This window comes from Lathamus discolor, chromosome 10 (assembly GCF_037157495.1).
Source record: "Lathamus discolor isolate bLatDis1 chromosome 10, bLatDis1.hap1, whole genome shotgun sequence".
Taxonomy (NCBI): Eukaryota; Metazoa; Chordata; class Aves; order Psittaciformes; family Psittacidae; genus Lathamus; species Lathamus discolor.
In genome coordinates, this window is record NC_088893.1 from 7,092,240 (window position 1) to 7,117,041 (window position 24,802).

At 40.1% G+C, this 24,802-nt stretch overlaps 1 protein-coding gene across 11 annotated transcripts in view; it reads right to left on the minus strand.

Annotated features, from left to right (window-relative positions):
- Positions 1-843: 843 nt before the first annotated feature.
- LOC136019894 (protocadherin alpha-C2-like) overlaps positions 844-24,802 on the minus strand; it is a 181,157-nt gene continuing 157,198 nt past the window's right edge. For 10 of the 11 annotated variants that reach the window (XM_065690513.1, XM_065690516.1, XM_065690519.1 and 7 more), the window contains exon 4: positions 844-4,608. In XM_065690513.1, the coding sequence (XP_065546585.1) occupies positions 4,298-4,608 (311 nt within the window). In that variant the 3' untranslated portion in view covers positions 844-4,297. The remainder of the gene's footprint in view (positions 4,609-24,802) is intronic. The other variant, XM_065690510.1, reaches the window with a different exon arrangement.

A 24,802-nucleotide genomic window follows, 5' to 3' on the forward strand; every position in this document is an offset into this window, starting at 1 on the left:
TTAACAATTATTATGTCTTGTTGGGCTTCTTGTGTGGCACCATTCCTGTAATTAATGGGGAAGGACTTTCTAATTCTCATCAGTGCTGCTCAAGTGGTGCCGAAACACTCGAGGCACACAAAACATCATCAAAAGAGCTGGAACAGGGCTGCCAGGGATTAGGAAGGAAGAATGTACATGGTTTATTTTACCCAGTTGTTGGCACGAACATGGCTGGGTTAAAGTAAGTGAGACCAATTGTATAAAAGAAAGGCAGTAATAGACCTTACATCTGAAGAATGCAATTATAGTTTGAGAACAAGTGATTTTACAAACAGTGAAAACTCTAACTGAAGTGTTAGATGGCATAAAGCAAGAAGAATCATGGACTCATTATGTACCTAATTATGTTACACATAGATTAGGGTGCGAACATACTGAGGTTTCCCAGAGGAAATGCTACTTATTGGAACTTTAAGACTGTTAAGTCCTAGAATGTGCAGAACTAACTTTTTGACCGGCCAACATGAATTATATATCCTATAGAAAAAGCACTGTTCTATAAAGGTATCTTACACACATTTCTCCTGGGGAGAAAGTCAATTAACCATGTAACAGCTTTTTCCAAAAATGGAAGCAGTTCTTGAAATGCATCAAATGAGTGAAAAAGAAGGGAAAATGAAAGATGATCCTAAAAGATACCAACGCTGACTGCAATTAATTCCGTAACGGCTTTTCATATATAATATTTGGGAAATGCATTTGGGGTTCTATTTTCTTCCCCTTATGTAAGAACATTGGAAAACTTTAATTGGATCCTCCCCTGTGATGTGCAATGACCCAAATACTGAGCCGAAAGAAACCTAATGTAAAGTATCTTTTTAATGTCAATATGTAATTAATATACAACATAACTCAGACTTAATTGTTATAAAAGCCCAATAGTTCTGTTCACGGATCTTGTATGCATAAAAACAGACTTCCAAAGACAATATACTCACAGAAAATACATGGATTCTGAGAGAAACAAATTGTTCAGGTGGTAAAAGGCCCCAGAACTGCAATTACCTTGTTAACAAATTCCGCATTGTACTTTGTCTTGCTCCTTTCATTGTCAGCAAGAGAATAAAAGAGACTTTGTCTTGGTTCTTATTGGTCTTGGCCACCTCTGATTCTCAGTTCTCATTGTCACATAGTATTTAAGCAGAACCCCCCAAAACTGTGGCAGAATGTGCAAAGTCTGCCCCCTTCCTACCGCACAAACACTTTGTGCTGAGGGTTTCTCCTCCTCCTGGGCACCAAAATCAAGGACGTCAATGGTATAATTTGTACACTAGTTTTGGAATAGTCAAATTTCACTTAAAATGTCTCAGCATTCCAGTTGTACTATAGGGTCCAAATACAGAAAAATCTCTTAAAAAAGTGGTGCCTGATTCAGTCTTCTGAAAACAGTGAATCTGTGTAATGTTTATTCTACTGGTGCAATCCAGCCTCCTTTTAAACTATGCCAGTAAGAGCATCTTTTCTCCTCTGAGCTTTTTTTTTTTGCTATTCTATCAGATCTCTATACTGGAATGCCTCTCTTCACATATTTTGCTTTTGTCTACCAAATTATGCAAGCATAAATTCCTCCCACAGTAAACATCTGCAGCAAAGGCAGCACTGGCAAATGTAGGTTTGTGTTAAAACAGGCAAATCGGACATAGTGCAGCTCTTTGTTCATTTTGATAGAAGCAAACCTTGGAAAATCAGCTTCATATGACCATGGGTGAAAAATGAATCAGCTTAGGTTGTACAGAGGAAAAGGGAAGCACTCAGAAGAAAAAATACAGATTAAACTGATATCTAAAAATAATCAAATATTGAAGATTCCCGTAAGTTTTAATCTTTGTGCTAGATTTTTGCCAGAGGCATTGAGAACTACTTTATGATGAGAACAAACCAAGAGTATCATTCTATGTGTTGGAGTTACCACCATAACTCCAATTTATGGACATTTTGGAAACGGTTGGATTAGTCACCAAATAAAAAAATCAGTCTAAATGTACTTGCATAGAATACTTGCATGAAAGAACAGCTCCCTCCCCAAATCGTACGTTTTTTCATCTTGGCTAGCCTTTAGAACTGAATCAAGGATTCCCTTTCTCAAGTATCATCTTTTCCATTGCCAGTAAACCAAGACTGGTAGCACAAGAAAACTCTGAACAGACCACATGAGGCCATTGGTGGTTCATGCTCTGAGATATGAGTTCTTTTATTAGAGCTGTACCTTCTGTGGTGTTTTAAGACTTGCTGCAGGTTCTTAAAAATGAGTAAGAATTGTTCTATTCTGAACTGTCAGCAGTTTGGAAACTTAAAACATTCAGGACATGTCTCAAGAAATCCAGTTGTTCTCTTTGATGCTAGATTAAAGGGCCTGTTAGAAATCTTAGAGCTATGTAGCTTCTTACACAGTTCCAATTAATACAACACTTCAGCTTTATTCTGTGAATGTACAATAATGTAGAAAACTCCTTGGAATTCCCTCATCAGCTATATGCTATTTAAAAATACATGTATTGGTTTTATATCAACATCCTCAAGCACATTCAGCACTCCATTTATACCCTTAGGTTTAGTAATTCACAGAGCTTAAGCTTCACAGATTCCTACCAATAAATCCTCAAATGCATGCATAGCTTGATTTAAGAAAGATATTTTACTTGTGTTTCATACACAAAAAACTGATAATCAACAGTGGCTTAAAAAATTAACACTACTCCACTTTTCCACAAGTGTACAAAAAAGAAATAATGAATTTACATTCAACGGTAAAGCTTAATGTCCACTCTAATAATAGTTGCATTGACATTCACATACACAAGCACAGAATAAATATTTCAGGATTCTTATAAGAGCATACAGCATACATACAGTACTTGAATTTTACATAATGAGTGTTAACAGGGTCAGAAATTCATAATCTCATAGAAAAGTTAAACTAAAATCAGAAAAGGTTGTGTAGGAGGTAACACGAAGGTACTGCACAAAGCTAGCAGGTTAGTAAATCCATTTGTGTGAGGAGTTTGCTTCTGCTTCTTCATATGAGGACAGTCTGTTCGCAAAGGTGTATTCAAAGTGCAGATCAATGCAATAAAAAATAATAAAAAAAAAGAAGAGAAAAGATATTCTTGTATTTATTAATACATGCAAGAGGCAGCCCCCAAGTCACCCGACAGAATAAAGCTGTTATTGGCAAGTGGCCGATATAGTACAGATGTTTCAGGCAATTTTTCTAAAGCACTTTAATAGCAGCAATTGTAATTTATAATGGCTCTAGACTGACTTCTGTTTGGGTTAAAGGGCATCATATTTCTTCAACATTTACAGCTATATTTCTTTATAAATAAATATCTCAAATAACAAATAGCATAGTTAACATTTCTTTTTTCTCTCTTTTGCATAAGTGTCGTGGAAAAACTCTGACCTTTTCAGAGACATAATGTGCAAAATCATGTTAGGGTGGAAATAGGGACATAGAGCATCACAGTCAGTTACATTCCTGGGATGTCAGCCCAGCTCTTCTTACACTCTGAGGGCTAGCCATGCCAGGGGAATGCAGGGCTTCAAGGGACAATTGTCCCAATGGCTTCCTTGGTAGAAGATAAAATTTATGGTATCTTAAAAGAGCTGTAAATGTGAGTTTTTATTTGCAGGGGTGTGTATAATATGTCATGTATAGGACTCAGTATTTCCACACAGTGACTTTTCAAGATTTGAAAAGTCTGGTCATCTCCTTTCAGACATTTCCTCCCCAGCCTGAACATCTTTGAACATTTGTGTTCATTAGGTGTTTCCTCTGTTGCATATTTACCAGCTCTTCTTGCATTTTATAATCTGATCTCATATAATCTATCTGACATCTGCACACAAATATTTCCAATCAGGTAGAGGGTGCACAACATTAAAACTTTTAAACCTGTCCTGTAAGTGTCATCAAGACAGGAGCACAGGAACCACAGTGCAGAGTCCAACCTCTCACTGGCTGTACTGTGAAGATTCTCCTTTTCGGCGTAGGAGAAAGGAAACTTGTGTCTGCTTTTTAGATTCTGAAAACAAGCCAGAGTGGAGAAAAAGAGTTAACACCAGACTTAATAAAGCTTTTAAGACAAAACCTGTTAAGCAATTTAGACAGACACTGTGAAATTCCTGCTGATTTTCTCAAGTCTGTACATACAGGAAATTTGTTAACAATAGGAAGAAGTTGGGAGTTGCTACATAGGAGAAATCTGCCATTATTACAAAAACTGGCTAAATGGTTTCTTTCAGTATAAACCCCTCACTGGTCACTGTTCTCAGTGGTGCTGTTGCCCTTTTCTTTTTTCTCCTGAGTCTTGTTCCCCTTCTTCTTTTTCTTCTTTTTCTTGGTCTCTTCCTTCTTGCCAAAGGTTATGAAGTCACTTTTGTCAATTTGGCTGTTTGGTGGCTCCTGCCGGATGGAGATGATTGCAGGAGATCCTGGGATAATGAATTTGTCTGGCAACTCACCAGGACCACCTTGTTTGGGATTGCCCGGTCCAAATTTAAAGGTCCAGCTGTTGCTGTTCACACCAGCTCCCACTGGGGGGGACACCTCTCCCGCCTCAGGTTCTGAAAAAGCCAAAACAAGCAAGAAAACCTTAAAGCATAATTAAATACCAGCACTCGGTGAGTGTCACCTTCCTATTTGAAAGCTATGGCTTTAGCCTGGTTTTAGCCAACTCTTGGTTGCCTGGCTACTCATCTGGGGCTTATTGACTGGTTCTTGCCCAGGCTGCTCAATGCTAGTATGCACTGCCTCACTCCACATACTGCTGGGCCCAACACATTCTAGATCCTGAATTGTGCCTTGAAATACAGTTGTTTTCTATTTTTCTTTTGACTTTGAAGCGCATGGAATAAGGGATTGCTGAGATGAAGCCCGCTGTAGTGCTCTATAGCATGAGACACAAGCACACGTATTGCATGGCATAAGGGTATGTTTTAGGGTGTCGTATTGTGGTAAGCTGTCAAGAATGGTTCAGAAGTAAATAACAGTGCAATGACTTCTGAAACTGGGAAAATCCCCCCTATTATATTTCTTTTTTCTTATTGTAATATCACAACATGAAGGCTGAAAAACACCAGAATGGTGACTAACTCTTGATTCTCTGAATTCATATGGTAAAATTGTACCACAATATTTTACACAGCCAAATCTAAAGTGAAGTCTGTTCCCATCTTTAGGCCTGCAGTATGAAGCAAGCTTTAATTTAATTTCCACAATTTTGACAAAACTGAACTAATCAGATTTAAATGTTTAAGTATGTTGCCCTGACAAGGACAATTTCCTAGCATAATGAGATGCAACACAAATTCTTCTATGAGAGAAAATCTTAGAACCTGTCTGTTTTCTTTCTTCTTAAACTTTGAAAAACCTGCAATTTACACAGATCCCAATTTTGAATACAAATTGCAAATCCATTTTAAAGTGCCATTTTAAGTGTTTAAAGAATTGTGATAGGGGGAAGCTCTATGTTTATGCATTGATGCTAAAGCCCTCAAATCTGATGAAAATGCTCTTACCTACACGCTAAAAAGCGCAGTATCACAAATGTAGGACCTGTCACACTTGCAACACTCCTAGCCACCCACCCACAAATTCTTGCAATATGACACAAACAATGCCAGTACTACTGATCTGATTAAATCTCAGCATCATGTATTCTGCGTCAGAGCTATCCAGTTGAATAGGAAAGGTCAAAAAAACAGCTGAGAGGGACTCTGTATCCCTTGGAAGAGTAGGTGAGAGCACAGAAAGCAGGAGAAGTCCTTGGTCTCCAACATTTTGCCAGACCAGAAGATGGTATCCAGTAAACCTCAGCTACTAACTGCTCTGTACCCCTGAGGAGTAATGAAGAATCCTGCATTTATTTTAGCAGCCATTTCATGAAATGAGCAGCATCTCCTGTACTTCTTTTACGGGTTTTCATCTTCTATAATGTTGTTCATATATTTTGTTTCATAAAACAGAAAATTGTATGACATGTTTGCAGACATAAGGCTCTCTTGGTTCAAAAGCTAAAGAACACATTCTGCTGCTTGACAACCTCTCTCTTGCCTGGCAGCAAAATAAACACTGCTGGAAAGCATAATTCCCTTTCAAGCTTTTCCATAGTTATGCACTATGTCCATGTCACAGAGCCAAAGAAATGTGTACACATGACACATCAGAACTGTCCCCGAGACCATCTGTGCAATGTGTTTGGCACACAGAATCTTTGTAAAGGAGGTGATATGACTTCTTTTACAATGTGATGTTTAATCATGTATTAGAAGAGCCTGTACACTTCTTTTTCCCCTGAGACTGTCTTTAATGAGGAAGAAGATTTGACTTTGAGTTTATGTTCTTTCCAGGAACTGCTGAAGTTGTTTTAGTGACCTTAATCTCCCTAGTCTCAAATATCTTTTTTTGACATTATTAATGCAGAAATTCCTCTCTTTTATCATTTGTAGTTTTTCTGTAGATTTCCTAAAGTCTAACGTATGAACTTCAGATTTTACATGTTTATTGTTGCTAACAGCAAATTCCTAAAAAGCCCTTTCATACTAAATGCATTAATATGAACCAGCTTTCATTTCTGCTTAAAAAGTATTTTGGTCAGGTACCTCTTATACCACTTTTGTTTCTTTGAGATGATAAATTACAAAGGTGAATATTGTGTGTCTTGGCCTTTTACCAAATTATTAATCAATTGCCTTTCTCCAGCAATACAAAAATGTCATCTTTCATATTGTACATAATAATTTAAGTCCTATCTGACAAGTAAATCCTTTCTCTTTCACAACAAGCCCATGCAACATTCATTCCAAACAACACTGGCTCAGACCCAGTGCTTTCTTCCTATTCCTGTCAGGAAAAACACAGTTGAAGGTGACCTCAAAGAATTTTTGAGCCATCCTTGCTCTGGCTGGGGAGAATCCCGTAGCAGTGAATAGTCCAAAACCTGCTTGGAAGTGTACAGGGTTACAACCCTCCGTGGACCACAGTGCCACTGCGCAGAGCTGAAACAACATGGTGTGTAGATGTGCCATTTTGATGTGAGCATATCAGGCTGAAGACAGGACACGAGGCAATGATGGCAACTTTATATTATCCACTTTATCATACAAATACAGTAACATGCAAGAATAGAGGGTATCCTTCTTTAACAGGGTGCACATCCATGTCTGCATCACTGAAATCTAATTCAGAACAGGATACTGACACTTTAATCCGGTTCTGCCTAGACAAATCCATTCCCTAGATGAACCCAGTAACATTTATTACAAAGCCATCTGACAGAACGTATCCAAACACAACAAACGCATCATATCTACCTGGGAATCAGGACTGTCAGTTTGAAGACTAAGGGAGTTTGCTTGCATTTCTGTGGGGCTTTCTCCCAGACCCCAAGTATGTTTGTTGCCCATAAAAACTAAGCATTTTAATACTCCTTAATACTCACTAAGCTAAAGGAAACTAATTATCCTTACAGCTGTGTGGAGAGCTCATATACAAAAAGGCAGACAGACCTTAATGACTTACTAGCCATCATTTCCTATGAGTGGGGCTTTAACAAACCCCTCAGGAAATCTCTTTCTGTGTGATTTACCTGATAGCATGTGCGTTTATCTATATTGGCAGCCTGGAAGGTCACCGTTCAGCTGTACTAACAATGTTGTATGTTTAGGCATTTCAGATCAAGGATAAGTGTCACCACCTAGTTTCCAAAGCTTCCTTAAACATCTCTTCTGTTTCACAGGAATCAGCAGCAGGAATTTAACAACAAAAACTTTCCATTGAAATGCTGTTTTCCATTAATAGGATTAGTTGTAATTCTCTTACATATTTTTATGGGTCGTATTTAAAGCTTTAAAGCTGTTTATTAAACTTAGAGGAAAATCTAAACAAAGAAAATCCACCAGCTATATTTATAGCACTTAATTTAAAACATTACAGTTCTCTTCCTGTAGTTAGAGTGCCTAGATAAAAGCACAGTCTGGCCATTTCCTGGTGTAACTCAAAGGATTACTTTGGAGACTACCCCTTCTCTTTATTCTCAAGGAATGAGAAGGAACTTTATCCTCAGTTCATGCTCAATGACCAAATGATTCAGTTTTAACATGAATGCACCCAGCAGAACCCAAAATCTAGGCTGCATCTGCAGCTCCTGATGCTTCTCCGCCTGTGTGTCTGCGTGCTAAAATGGGAGATGAACTCTTCACCCTTTCCATTTCATCCTACTCTTACCAAGATACAAGTGTCCCAGTAGACTTTAAATGGAACCTAGAGCAACAGAGGCTCTGCAGTTGAACAGGTCATTTACTTAATTGGGAGGAAAGGACTTCTAGGTTGCCTTCCAAAATACTTCTTTTTCTATTCTGTGACTGTTGTCTGAAATACACAGGCAGATTTATATGCAACAAACCTCCACATCCTAAAATTGCCTATCTGAAAGCTTGAAGCAGTAGGGTATGGTGCCTAGCTACTTTTTCCTCTTCCAGATGCATTTATGGGTCATACACTGTAGCCCTCTACCTCACAGGACTTGAAAAACACACAGATCTCAGCCAACAGGCATTTGTTTAACAGGTCCTAATTGTTCTGAAAGCACCTGATTTCCTACACATGGCAGATAGGAAGTATCATGTGCATGTCACAGGCTCCAAGATCCCAGAAAAGAGCAGGCTGCAGGTGAGCTGTGTCACCTCGCTGAGCACTGAGCTACTTCTTTGCATGCTCCAGGCAGTCCTGATCTCAGCACACAGGTTTATAGAGGTAACTAATTCTCCCCATGCTCAGAGCCAGCAGCTCAGGCACCTACTACAAGGAACAGGGTCCCTAAAATTTAGCTTGTAGTAGCTGTGAACACTTGAATTTCTTTTTCTTATATGTCAGCCACACAGTAAGATAGCTCTTTTCTAAATTCAGCCACTAAAGAAGCAGGCATCCACTCTGAGCTGTCTAATTTAGTTCTTGTTACAGTCTGTAAAGAGAGGCAGAATGCAGCTCAACCCTCTTAGCTTAAAAGTTTGGTTTCAGATACAGTGAGTTGTCTCCTCTCTGCTGGAGCTGGATTATTTTTGCTTCTTTACCTACAGATAAAACTCAGACAGCCAATTAAAACTTTTGCGTGGCTAGTATAAAAGAAGCTGAATTCCACTCTCGGCAAGCTAAGCAGCATCATGACTTGGGGGATGTTGCATTAATGACCATGTCAGAGTATGTAAAAAAAAAAGAAGTTTGGAACTAATCTCTCTAACAGTGACAGCCACAAAAATCGTTGCAAATATTTGCAAGATGAAGCCACTTTCTCAGCCCTAATCCCTTCATGGGATTTTCACTTAGGCAGGCATTGGCGTCTCCTGTTCAAAAATACCTGAGAAAGCTCAGCTGTATCATTAAGGTCTCACCATTTCCACCCCTTAAAAGGCTACATTTGAATTGTGACAGCAGGGACACCAGTACAGTTTAGGTCTTCAGTGATACCGTGCTGTAAAACTCCAAAGCACAGGTCTGTCACTGAGATTTGCAGCACTGTCTTTTCAGATGCTGCATTTGCAGATTCACTCAGTTGAAGGGTTGGCTTTCACCAGCTTGTAAAAACCATCCAAAGCAATGCGTAATGCTGAGTGATGGGTACAAACAGTATGAAATTGAGATGTCTTCTAAATTTGGGGTAAAATGCCTGCTCACAAAACATGTCATCAGTCAGTCCGCAAATTAATATCCTATCAGGTTTGGGCTAAGTCTGCAGTTTCTACCTCACTGACATTTTTCTCTCTTTTGGGGAGACCATGTGTTTTTTCCCTGTCCCTGGGTAGCCCCACAGCTCCAATCTGGTGTTTACTAGGAACAGGTGGTGCTCACTTCCCATAATGCGAGCTGGCTGTATATTCTGAGTGTCAGGTACATGATCTCTACCTCCTATGCCTCCGCTGCTTTCTTAAGGAACCTTTGTCAGAAGAAGGCTAACTCATGTTAGAACAGATGTGTTCCTGCTCAAGGGGGAGAAGAGAAAAGCATTTCTGTGCAGGTCTGTCTCCCTGCAGAGGCACTTTTGACTGTGTGACATGCTCAGCCAAGACAGCAGCTTGCTTTTACTCTGTTCCACCCTTTCCCACTCATCATTTTGTCCCTGTCTTTAAAAATTTGGTGGCTCGCAGACTCGGGAGATCACTTAGACAAAAGCTTGCAATCAAACCATCCATTATTGTTAAGTTCAAAGGAAATCTTTTTCAATTATTTTTCTAGACACCAGAACATGCCAACTAAAGCCACTGTGAGACGATAACTACCCCATCAGTAATCTATGACCCTTCTGTCCACAGGTCAGAACAGCAAAACACATTAATTAAATGAATTTATTTAAAACTGAGATCAGGCAATAAGCAGGAAGCAAATTGCAGAGAAAGCCAGTCATTAACCTGATTTCTCTTCCCTGCCTCCTCCGCTGATGCTGTACTGACTGCAGCTTCTGCCTCTGGCAGACTTAATGAATATTCACCATTATAAAGAGTCTGACATTCTGCACTGATTCTGAAACAGCACATCAAATGCAAATAGCGTGCACTGAAAAAAACTCTCTGTGTCATTTGGAGGATCTCTGCAGACATTCTGGTTTCACTCATCATCCCTAAGCCTTTTTGGGATTAAAATGCCCATTTAATCTTAAAAAAAAAAAAAAAAAAACCACCAAAAAACAACAACAAAAAAACAACAACTCAAAAAACAACAACAAAAAAACCAAAACCACAACCAACAACACAACAAGGAAAACAAATCAAATTCCATCATCAGCATGATAAAATGACAGATACTGAACTGAAAGACAGAGAAATGATTCAGACAGAACAAAGTTGAACCATTTTAACTCTTAGTTTGCCAAACAATCCAAACCATCTCTAAGGGCTATGTCAATTTGGAGTCTGAAATTAAAAACCAAGTAAATAATTCTCACTTTCTGCCCTTCCATCTGTTTCACCTGATCTGCACTAATGATTCAGAGAGAGGAGGAATGAACAGAATGAAAACTTCTTCCCACCAAGGAGCCTGCAGCTTTAATCCATTGCTTGGATTTAAAGCCAGTAACATTAAACAGGGTAATTATAGCACATATGTTGAGGGAGATCTGTAACCCCCCACTGCTCCCACATCCAGATACAAAGCAGGCAGTGGGTGTGGAGGTCAGTCTGAGGTTACTGTCCATGCTGACATAGAAATTTAATTTAAATGGACATTATTTATCTTATTATAAGAAAACAATCTTACTTGGCTGTGTATTAAAGCAATTGTCTTGGCTACCAAATAGTTCTGCCGGCATATTCTGAGAAATGTGAAAGCAAAAATTGATTTGCTTGCTACCACAGCCTGCTGCAGCCAGAGCACAACACAGGGGAAATGGCTTCCCACAGCTGCTGAAGAAGCAGAGTACAGTGTCTGCAGCTCCCCTCCTTTCTTTTCACTAATAGAGTGTTTTCCTCCCACAAAAACATCAGCTTCCTTCTAGTGCTATACTGGTGTCCAGTCCTGCTCCCCGCTGCCACAGAATTTGTCCTAGAAAGCACCAGTTAGCACTTGCTCAGCACAAGCTTTAACCTTCTCCTCACCAAACTGAGGACTAATCTGCTGCATCACCGAGACAGCATGCAAGCACATCCAGATGCTCCGTATCATCTTTCCAGATCTAATCGGATACTGGGCTCTGATGGGTATGAGTCATATATTCAGTTCATACTCAGTATATGAACGTCTGTGTTGCAAACAGAGGTTGTTAGGGATAGACTATCCTGCTATGGACTATCCTGGTAGATGGATTTTTATTTGGGCATTTCACCATGTCTGCAGGCTCACAGTGATAATTTTTAAGAGTTCATAGTTAAAAACAAGCTAGGCCCCCCAAAAAAACCTCAAACAAAAATACCCACAAAACCCTCCACAGATTATTTTAATCTAACAAATGCTTTATAAATATAATGTGGGCAGCCAAAGCACCAGCCATTCTGCCCTTGTTTTAATGCAAACAGTAAGGCAAAGGGCAGAAAATAGTGCAGGAAAACTGGACTTGGTGCTGGGGGGACTGCTGTGCCTCTCAGTTCTTGGGAAGGGAGAAGGGAGCGGTGGTGTGGAGGGCACAGTGTTTCCCTGAGTACATGAGTGCAGTGGATCGGCCTTGCTGGCAGTCACCCATCTCCACCAAAGGCTTTTTTCCTTCAGGCTAAACCAAGTGCTATGTAGCCTCCTTCAATGTCCCAAACTGAACCAACTGGAGCAGCAAACACCTGGCCAGGCCTCTGCTGAGGGCTGGTTTTAGGTGACACATCCCAAAAATGTGGACTTTGAGACAAATCTTTAAAAACTGGGATGTCTGATTCGTAGCTTAAATCTCCCTCTAGATGTGACCAGGAGGGAGATGGCATTCTGCTTCCAGCTGACTGGTGCTCTGCATGGGTGCTGCCTCTATTATATAAAGACATGAAATATTGCCAGTAGAGCAAAAGACATTGCAGAAGATAAAGGTCTGAATGTCAGGAGGCCAGGAACAGATCTGTGCACTGCTTAGCCTGTGCTAAAGAAAGCCAATTCTGGTTACTGTGTTCTGTCAAATTTAAATAACAATAATTTAATTCTTATAGGCAAGCACTTTTATGTGAAAGACAACAGGCTCACAAAGCATCATAAATCCTGCTGTGAAGGTGAAAAGGAGGAAGTATTTCCTGGCTGCTGCCACAGCCTGTAACAGCATTCTGCAGGCAGTCAACCCCCCCTGTTCCCCCTCGATCTCTGCTGGATGAGCTGTTGAACTGAGGCCAAGAGCACAGACTCTCTCTCTATCCGGTTGTCTGCTGCCACTGGAGGCCACCCTGCTTCCATAGGGTGATCACGGAGCAGCAGCTTGGGCTCCGGTGTGCAGCCACTACAGCCGCTACCTTCTGCCTCAGCCCCCTAGCTCCAAGGCTGTCTGAGATTGCCTCCCCAAAGAAGGAAAACTTCAGGTTGGGGATTTCAGGTTACTTCAAGGGAAGGCAGAAGGCAGGATTAGATGTTCTCCTAGGCACTGGACCTCCTGCACAGGACTAGCTTGTTTTTATTTCTGTCCATTTTGTAGAGTGAACACTCCTAAATTCAGCTGAATTCTGCCCCTTCTGCTTACCCTCAACAAAACTGTTTACCAAGTACCAATCTCTACAGCCGTGAAAATCACCTGCAAGTAAACTTACCTTAGTCCATGTTAACTGCTGGTGCATAAAGAGGAAAAAGCCCAGCATGGCTGCCAAAACCCAGCACTGGTAGGCAAAAGAGAATCCCCACTTTTTAACTGAGCACAATAGAAAGACAGTAACTATGGAAACTTGAAGCATCAATTTTAGTCTTTGGATGCAGAAGCTAATTTTAGCTAACTAATCAGATGCTTGAAGTGGTAGTGAAAAAAAAAGGACATATTCATTTTGGTGCTTTAGAGGCATCTATTTTAAACTTGAATGAACATGCAAGCTTCATGACTTTGAAAGAAGAGGATAATAACAGATCATGGACACCTAAGGAAGAGTCTTAAAAGATAACCTTTTCTTTCTTTCTTCACCATCTATGTTTAGGTTACAGCTTCAATCATTCCTCTTGTATATGGCTCCCAAACCCAGCAGCCTAAATCATTGTAATCTCCAGGCCAAATAACTACAGTGTGAAGCTTTCTAATTAGATTTCTCAATGCTTCAGAGAGTGGAAAATATCTCTTATAGGTTGAAGGTGGCTCCCTGCTCTGAACATTAGATCTGGAACCTGTTTCCTGGCTCCCTCTGGCTCTGGTCACAGATAAGGAGATAATTTTACTGGTATTTTATTGATGAAAGCGGAAACTGGCATTTTCTCTGTCTGGACCATAAAGAGGAAAAAAAGGGTACTATTACTGTGTAGTTTAGTTTGGTTTTGTTATCTTCAAGGGATTTCTTAATTTTAAAAGTAAACTATACCATACAGGTTGTTGTGGTTTATATATAAATATATATATATATAAAATATATATTATAATATATATTATAAATATATAAACAGGTATATAAATTGAATTCAGACCTACAAAATCCTTTAGCTGACCTGCTCTGACTAGTTTATCACTGAAGCTCTGCAAAATTCTCATCTTCCAAAAGCCAGTTAACTAAATACTGAAAATCTATGTTGATTCTCACTAATACGGCTGTTAGCCAGCAACCTGTTCTAAAACAGGTGTGTGACTTTAATACCTTCCACAGGAAGGGGCTGTAAAACTGAAGACATCCCAGGCCTCAAAATAGAGGTAGTCACATCCCTCTTTCCTTTCCACAATATGTATGTCACATTAGCAGCTTCCTATCATCTCCCATTAGGATCACATCCCTTTATTATTCCTTTTTACAGATATGGGATGAATGGAGCTAATAATGTTTCACATCAGCTAAAAAGGAATCTTAATTAAATGTGATGAGTAACTGCTTATACAATATGATAAGCCCCCCTGGATACAAACTCTGTGTTTTTCAGCATCCTTTGAACATTCTCCAAGGATGAAATGGAGGTGACCTTGTGAACACTCCCCACACCCATTCCCCTGCTGCAGAAACAGCTTCACTCTTTCAAGTGGTTGAGGTGTCCACCGTTGGAGGACTTTTTTTAGGTTGCAGGTAAATCCAGATGTTATGATCACTTAGTCACCTGGGTCTTCAACATTTTAAAGTAAATTATTTTGGTACTGATGAGATGAACCAGACTGACTGCCCTTGGAAGTCTGGACCTACTGTATCATGGTGCCAAGCCTTCTACCTGTTTGTACTCCCTCGCAGCTAAAGATACCCTCTTTATATTGAAAACACAGTGCCTGCTTGAACTATACGATGAAAAGTTTGCATTAGGTTTTCAATAGATGAGTATTGGTGCCGTTCTGCTGTATTTAATGATCTACAGGAAATTCTTCTCTGGCTGGCTGTTAAAAGCCAACTGAAATGTGTTTATGAACCTCCTAACTTGTTCAGTGTTTTATTCTACTTGATTACATAAATTGAAATCAGAAACTGCTTCATGATGTGCTGCAAAAGCTATATAATGCTGAAATACAATAAATTTAACGAAGAGATTACTTGAGGGGGGATAATTCTAATTGGATACTAGAGGAAAATTTTTCACACTGAGATCAGCCGTTGGAGTCATCTCCCTGGGGAAGTGGTGGATTCCCCAACATTGGATACTTTTAAGATTCAGCTGGACAGGGTTCTGGGCCAATCTAGTCTAGATCATGCTTTGCCAAGAAAGGTTGGACCAGATGATCCTTCAGGTCTCTTCCACTGGTATTCTATGATACTACACAATTATGGAATATTAAGGTATGGTTATCTGAGTAAAGATGAGGTCAAAGTTGGCAGTTGCTTGAAATGGGTGGCACCACATTGCAACAGCCATTTCAACAAAGTTACAGATGCCTTTTATGTCTTGTCTCTAGGACTACACTTCCTTAAACGCTCATCAGATGGTAAGCATTAAGTCTCAGAGGCTTAACACATATGAAAAATGGGCAGAGCCATCTCTTAATTTTTGATCACTGTAACCTTTTCTGAATAGAACCCTCATAATCCCAGTTACAGAATTAGTAAATGACCTACTTTATATTTCAATTATTTAGATTTAAATTTTACAGCCCCAGTCATACTTTAAGCCAAGAATTGTTCTCAATGGAACAATTGGAGAAATGTCTCAGGCTCGTCCTTCCACATAAAATCATGCTTTACATTATACTCAGGAACTGCTCATTTGCTAATGAATTCTCCTTCAAAAAAGGCATTGCTCAAACAGCTGTAGTAACATATCAGAAAGTTATTTATATATAATATCCCTGCCATTTCACTTCTCTGAAGGAAATATTAAAAATGGAAGAACTGGATTGAAATGAACAGGAAGATAAAATTTGAGAAATGAATTATTACACATAAAGTGTAATGGATGTAAATGGATGTCTGAGAGTGAAGTAAGGAAAATTAACTTCATTTCTACATTATTATTAAATGGAGGCTGACTTAGGAAAAAATCCTATCCTGATTAGATTTTAGAAAATTCACATTTCTTATAGCTGTGGTTCCTTTAAATGAAAAGGCAGGGAGAAAATCAAGGACAGACTATATCTGGACTGATAGCACAGTTATTTTCCTTCCAGGAAATGTGTCATATGCCCAAGTAACTAGGACAAGCTGACAAAGAAGAAAGAAATTTAAAAGATCTTAGTCTTTATAAAAGCCAAAAGGTGATGTTACTGCTTCCTAAATCCTTCAGTTCAAAAGGAATTTTAAATTACCATCTGGTGGTATCTACATGTAGAATATTTAAAATAATTTAGCACTGAATTAAACGTTCAACCTTCCTGCTTTCCCATTGTATTTGTGTGTATACACATACATGTTAGTATAAAATTGGTTCATTTGTGATTGTTGAGAAGGTGACTGGCTTCTTAATTATTACATACAGACTTTAGATGTAAGTGCACTGAGAACATTACAGAGAGCAAGTACTGACACAACAGGGACCACTGCGAAGTGTCAGCCTCACGTACACCAGCCCATAATACAGACACTTCTCTCAACTGCTGCAGACTGCGGCTGTGCAAGGCTTTCCTTCAGTAGAAAGAAAACCCATGACCAAGGTGTGTGCATTGATACATTCTGTGCACAAACTGTGGCCTGCTGATATCCACAGTAGTCCTTGCACGGAGGTGAACATACATAATGTAAAGGTAATGTTTCTTTCAGAAACCGTATGCCAAATCAAATGCTTACACCTCAGGAACATTTTAAAGATTGATTTGAGCTGGAAACATGAGGTGAGACCACATTATTTGCAATTCCATCAAAGCCATATCCAACCAGAGCCTCTTGAACCTGTCTTTGTGCTTCTCAGGAAGAGCTAAGCCCTGTAATGCCTCAAAACTCACCACATTTCAAATTCTGCTTCCCTATCATCTTTCCTCAGTCACACCACTACTACATCAGGTCATGGAGGAAAAGGTTTGTTAGATTATCAATTCTGTATCTGGAATAATATCTTAATGGGTATTATGTCCTGATCCATTTTAATCCACACAGACCACTCAAGTTCAGAGTCCCAATGTGTGGTGCAGCTCACATATGTCAGATCATATGATGATTAAGAGCATATTTCTGCTACACCAGAAAACACTGTTCATCCTACTTGGGCATGCGAGGTGCCAGGCAAACCAACTCCCCCACCAGCTACCCAGAACTGTCAGCAGACTGCATTTGGTATCTGACTTGGCAAGATAAGGAACTCTTCATTGCAAAGCTGTGAGACCAGCATGTGTCAGCAGGGAAACTGCTGGAAGAACTTAATCCTCAGACTGTCCAACCTGACAGTTCCATAAAGAAGGATTTTTGTCAGCTATTTCAACATGTTCCCTCACTAGAAAGGGAATTCATCTTGGTATGTCTTGTCCCGCTAGGTGTAAATGGCTGCAGTCCTTAAATCACTCCATATTCTCTCTGTGATCCAAAACTGCAACAGTGAACCTAACCTAAATGTATTCCCTTTATACCAGACTTGCAGAAGAAATAGCTTGGGGTAGCCTTCAGAAACACAGTTTGTGACAACAAGGAGAAAAAAAAGCTCTATTTATATCTCTTCCTGCTGACACATGGAATACCACACACTTCAGTCAAGCATACACATGCAGCTGCTCAGTGGCTGGAATTTCTGCAGTAGCTCAAGAGACTTGAGAAAATGCAATCAAAGCACATCTAATGTGTACCAATGAGAAAAGACAGCAAAAGGATGCTTCAAAATGCTGTGCTTGATCTAGTTCATTCTACTCAACAGAGAGGCACACAGTCCTGAATTTTATGTTCAGGAACATGTGGGCATATTTACTGAAACTAGCACTAACATTTAATACCTGTAAAAACAATATAATCATGCCTGCAGATCTTCAATGAGCAGCTATGGACAATTTCTGCATCAGCAATCATTCAATTTGCACCTCTAGTAAAACAACTCAGTGAACAGGCAAACAGATTTGTACCTCTACAGATGAGCAAATCTGCCAGTTGCTAAGAGCTGATATGTCAGTCTTCAGGAGGGGAAAATACCAGGACAGTTAGGCTCAGTAGCAAATACTGGCAAGAACCATATAGCCTTGCCAAAAGCATCTGAGAAACAAATAGCAGAAATTAATTACAACAGCTTTACTAATTTATTTTTCTTTTTCCCCAGGGGCCAGAGCTTTCCCTTTGGCCCATAAATATTTTTAATATTTTTAAGAGATAAAGACTGCATTTTAAAAGAAAAAGGTGAGAGGGAAAGCCAAACAAAACAACAACAAAGCAAGTATTTGTGAATCATAGAATTATAGGATAGTTAGGGTTGGAAAGGACCCCAAGATCACCTAGTTCCAACCCCCCTGCCATGGGCAGGGACACCTCACACTAAACCATGCCACCTAAGGCTCTGTCCAACCTGGCCTTGAACACCGCCGGATGGAACATTCACAACCTCCCTGGGCAACCCATTCCAGTGCCTCACCACCCTAACAGGAAAGAATTTCCTCCTTATATCCAATCTAAACTTCCCCTGTTTAAGTTTTAACCCGTTACCCCTTGTCCTATCACTACAGTCCCTAATGAAGAGTCCCTCCCCAGCATCCTTATAGGCCCCCTTCAGGTACTGGAAGGCTGCTATGAGGTCTCCACACAGCCTTCTCTTCTCCGGGCTGAACAGCCCCGACTCTCTCAGCCTCTCATACAGGAGATGCTCCAGTCCCCTGATCATCCTTCTGGCCTTCCTCTGGACTTGTTCCAACAGTTCCATGTCCTTTTTATGTTGAGCACACCAGAACTGCACACAATACTCCAAGTGAGGTCTCATGAGAGCAGAGAGGCAGGATCTCCTCCTTCGACCTGCTGAATCCTGAATATGATGTGTTCATTGCTCAGCTGCTCTCTTCAAGGCCTCAGTCCACCAAAGTAGGCCAAATGATGCCAGGTGGGATAACTTTCCCTTTACTGAAGAAGCTGAGATAAACTCACTGATCAAAGACCACACTAGGACCCAAAGTCACCTCTCCAGACAACTATGTCTGCAACTGCACCCACACCTGCAGAATTTCTTAATGCAAAACCTGCTCTAAAAAACTTAGAAATCAGTTCATACTCCCCCAAAATCCCTCCCACTCCCGCCTGCAGCTCCGATTTAGTGTTTGTCTTCAAAAGTCAAAGTGAATCATCCATTTCCTGCCTCCTAATCCTCAACTATCAAAAGCCTCTCTGCAGGTTTTCTGCTGCTTCTCCAAGCACTTCTGATTCAAGCTCACTACAAAAGCTGCATTAAGAAAGAAAAATGCTGAGCAGGTGGCACTGCCATAGTTTAAAACACACAGAATGGAATCAAGCTTATTCCATTGTGGCTGTAGTATTTTAATCACAACTAAATAATGAAAGAGCATAAACCGCAGCCTGAATTTTCTCATGTATCTTTTTCTACCCATGTAAGACTTTTGTGTCTCTACTCTTTGCACTGTGGGATCATGCTGCCCATTCATCCTGCCCTTTCTCAGAATATTTGTCTCTTATCGGTAGTGTCCTGGGTTCAGCAGTAGCAGTCATTTTTCTCCTTCTCAGTACCTGGTGCAGTGCTGTGGGTTTGACTCTCAGCCTGAGAACAATGCTGATAACACCAATGTTTTTAGTTGCTGCTCAGTAACGTTTACCCTGACCAAGGACTTTCTGAGTCTCATGCTCTGCCAGGGAGGAGCGGAAGCCGGGAGCAAGCAGAGACAGGACACCTGACCCAAACTAGCCAAAGAGGTATTCCATACCACAGCACATCATGCCCAGTATATAAACTGGGGGCAGTTACCTGGAAGGGCTAGATCAGTGCTTGGGTCGGGCTGGGTATCGGTCAGTGGGTGGTGAGCGGTTGTATTCTCTTCCCTTGTTATTTCCCTTATCATTATTATTATTGGTGGTAGCATTAGTGGTTTGTATTATACCCTAGTTACTGGACTGTTCTTATCTCGACCAGTGGGAATTACATTCTTTCAATTCTCCTCCCCATCCCTCTGGAAGCAGGGGGGGGGGGGGGCGAAGAGAAAAAGGGGGGGAGTGAGAGAGCGGCTGCATGGTTCTGAGTTACTGGCTGGGCTTAAACCATGACACAGTAGTTCTGTGATTTTTGTGAGAATCTCAGGTTTCACAGGGAAAACACAAACAAAACAACTTACTTTTGGCTGCCAAAGCACCAGAAACAAAATAAATCTTTGGGTTTGATAAAAACACTAATTTTTAAAACAAGCTCTACTTGAGGCTTAAGTTTGGAGCATTTTGGATTGGCAGCACGGGACTGACCCAATGCAATATCATGGCCTCTTTCTCCATCCCATTCTCTACACTATCACCCTTTTAATAGCAGGTGCTTACCCTTAGCCAGGTATGTGTGACAAACAGAACATACCAGGTATGTGCTACTGCTGCAGAAAAAGCACCTGCCTCTATAAATCTAATTCAAGAAATGAAGAGCTTGTGTCTGAGAATCACAGAACTGAGTAATCAACAATCATGGTCTGCAAGACAGAGAAATATCTTCTGATGGCTTCCTTCAAAGTTGTGCACTGGTTTTTTTTTATTCTTTTTCAGGATTACCATATTATGCTGCTTCCCTAAAGGCTGTGGACACTAAAACTGTTATCCTGCATAACTGTATCTGGCACTTGACCTAAATATGTTTCTCCAGATTAGGCAGTGACATTCTCATCTGGAAACTCCGTTTGTACATTCAAACTGTTGTCTCAGCACAAAGGTGTACACAAGTTAGTCTGAAAACCAAGCTGAATGTGTGCTAGAATGTACTGTCTGTATCTCAAAAACTTTAGTGATTAGAATGATTTGGAAGCTTTCACATCCAGATTCCAGAATCTCTGCAACTTGCACCTCCCAGCCTGTGTTATAAAGTGATGGGTCTGTGCCAAGTGGTGGCAGGGACAAACCTCCACACCACAAATAACAGTGACATCTTTTCCCCTAACTGCAAACCTCAGTAGAGAAGTAAAAGAATGATTAACACATAAATAAGAAATAGCCAGTGGCTACTAGCCTCAATTCTTCCAGGTCAAAGATGAAATTCAAGCAGGTCTGCAATGGGGGTAGAAATTCCCACCCAGCACCTCTGCTTTGCAGTGAACAGGAGACATCCCTGCCAGGTGCAACTATTTGTCCCCTTTCACAAATACTAAATTTATCTCATCCACAAAACATTCCCCTTACCTTAGTGCATGCTATGTAGTTTTCATAATTATCATCAGAATTGCATAATCTTAGACCACATGTTCTGTATAATAAAAACCCTGCAACACTTAGTTGTCTTTGTTCCAAGTGAATAAAGGCCATTCAAAACACAAACAACCCTCTCTTGTCTCCTCAGTTCCCCTGTGAAAGTGGAAGGACTTTGATACAGCCCAGAAGGCAAAGAAACTCGGTAGCTGCTCTACAACAATACCAATTCACCAGTTTCAAGAGCATCTGAACATTTGAACTGACCTTAACTATTAACATATGAAGTGAGCAATTGTGCATCCAAAAGTCACGACTCAGGAGATCTAAAAATTTACAGTTCAGCAGCAGCACTGTATATTGAACATCAGCTTGACTAGCATGCCAAAACTGTTGCAGAAAATTATATGTTCACAAAAATTAATACTATAAAATTAATATAGCTCCAGTTTTTACCAGTAATTCCTCTGAAGTGCAAAGTGGCCAGTTCTCTCATCTTGTGCATGCTACATGACGGCTGCTAGGCTTTTGTCAAGGGATTACTATACTTTTCAACCCCCTTATCAAATGCTTCATTATTCTTGGACACGGTATCTCTTTCATTGTTTGTATTCTTCTTGCTCAGAAAATGAAAGTCCTCATCTTCCTTTTCTCTTCATTATCTGTTACAATCAACCCTACAACAAGAACAGTTCTTGTTTTTTCTTTCTGCCACCATATTTTCACAAGGTTAATTCTCTACAAGCACAACAATCCTTTGATCTGAAGATGCAGTTCCAGGCATGTAGCCTGTGTTATTCCTACCCTTTTTGTGCCAGTATTAGTTCCCATCAGCATCTAATTGACTTGAAAATTAAGTCTACACAAGCCTTTTCCAGGCAGATCAGCTCCTCAAACCAGCTAACTCTATAAACAGAAGAGAAAAAATGCTGATTCAAAAGAGGACTGGAATGTGTGGCAAGACTTAAAAGAAGCAAACCCCAAAATCCCAGACTTAGACTAGTATAAACTGATACGGAACTACACAAAGCTCATGCATTTAGTCCACACAGCCTCCCTAAAATGCAGGCAAGCTCTTTTCTGCTACAAGCCTCACTATCTTCACTGCCAGCTGCCTCCTTTTTTCCCAGAATACGAGCCGGGTAAGAGCAGGGATGTGTCCTAAAGTTGAAAACTAACTCTCTCTTAAAATTAAAATTATTTGCAGTAAGCCTGCAACACAGACAGGACTACAGGCAATCAGAACAAAGATCAGCTTCCTGTGCTTCCTTCAAACTATTGCTTTGTACAGCCCCTCTCCTCCCTCCACAACTTTGCTTAACCATCACCAAAAAAAGGTAAAAAAAAAGAGGAATAGCAGTGAAAACCCATCATGCTCCTGGTATTATTGTGCTTTACAAAGTAGGGATTTTTATTTAGGTTTCCTAGCTACTCTGCAGGCCAACGGCCGTGATTTTGTATGGAACACTAGTTAACATAGGGTGTTGCAGCTCTTCTTGAGGAGGTACTTTAGACTCTTTAACTGCCTTTTTTTCTCCTTTAATGCACAAGTGGAGCGTGCACTAGGGCTGCCTGGAAGATTAGTATGAAGCAGGAAGAAACACCTATATTTTACTTTTACCTACATTCCATCCTTCAATTATTTTTTACTTCACATGAAGAGCCCTTAAACTAGTATTTGACTAAAATTAACCAGGAGAAATGAACGGAAAGCAGGATCTGCAGATTAGAGTGAAGTTATCATCAAGGATCTCCAACCAGCGCTGACCTCAAATCATAGCTATGAGAGAAGCAGATGCAGTTTCTATAATGTCTGTTACAAACACTTGCCATCTGGGAATAGTAAAAAGAGAAATACCAGGCAAGCATAAGGAGGTTAATTATAAAACTTGATGAGGATTAAGCTTTTAAAAATATATTTGACATGTAATTTGAAGATGCATAAAAATACATCAAGAAATAGACACAGCGTAAGTACTCAAGGCTGGGAACATATTTTCCTGAGAACAGCTAGAAAACCAGCAGAAATGTTCCAAGCCTCCATCATGCTGTCTAGCCAACACACCTCAGGAAAGCTCAGAAACTGACTTGCATGGATGTTCTCTGCATGACCCAATGGCCTCCCTGCTAGGGCTGCCAATTAGTTTCAGTTGCGACAGTGTTTTGCCTGATATGGCAGAATGCCAATGGGGAACTGGATTAGGATCACCAAATTATTTTGCCTGTCAGCCCAGAAGTAAGTAGCTCTCCTTCCCACTAATGGGTCTTCTAGATAGGTTTAGCTGCAGTTTGAAAGTGCACACAGATACAGATATACTGATTTACAGTGTGGAACAACAGAAAAGGGCTTTGTTGTGTCTCCAAGCTTCGCTGCTGGAAATAGTTTTACTACATAACTGCACCTGCACCCTTCAGAGGCACAAAGACAGGGATCCCGAGGGCACCACAGTGTGTGTGGTCTTTGTGAAACTTTAACCTTTTTCGGCCCATGGGAATAAAGCTCAGTTAGAAGGGAAAGGTGATGTGCATCATGGTGCTTTATTTCTCCCAGCTGGAGTGAAGTCTGGGAATAAGCGAGGCAGATAATCTGACACTACTGTTATTCATTTATTTTAATTCTTCTGTTTCCACCTACACATGTGGTGGACTCTACCCACTTAGCATAAATTTGCAGCAAGATAATAATCTACAAAGAAAAGGTAACTTTTACTATGAAGAGATGGCATTATTCATGATAACTAGAGAGAACAAATTCCTTGGAAACCTAATGAGCAGTTTGGTGCTAACACACTCCTCCTGCCACAGTTGCTGGTTACTTTTTTGGGCCAGCTTATCTTCTCTGTATGTGACTGAATGCATTTGACTCCAGGCGTTTGTAAAGACTGCCTATTTATACTGGCTGAGATGACGAGAAGAGCAGCTAGAAATTGTATGGTGAACACTGAAGAGAAAGAATTCAGTTACTGTAGTTATTAATTATGACCACTTAAACACCACTATAGGCATGCAAATTGATTTACCACTAAAATGATGGCCTCTTGCTCCTGGGAGCATTCAGGATCAGGGAAAACTAATACAGCATGAGATAGTGAAAATCTGAGAGCAGGAGGGAGGAGAATGTAATTTGCAACTACAGATCCTAAGATGTGTTTAATGTGTAATGCTCCTTGGTAATGAAAAATGCAGTTTGGATTTTGTGTCTTAAAAACAATGTTGCAAGATCTACAGGCAGAGTCTGAAGGAAATCTGGGAGAGAAATTGTTCATTTTGCATTTTCCAGTATTATTATAATATTTTTAATACAGGTTTTGCCACTTTCCAACTTCCTTTGTTTAAAACCCCTTTGTCTGTCTGACAACTTTCTGCTCTTTTAAGCTCAACTACCATATTCAAATTATTATGTGCAACAAAAACATCAGGAAATTGAATCAAGAGAACTGAAGACAATTTTCCTGATTGTTTCTGAGTTCAGTTTATGGTTTCTTGATTTCTA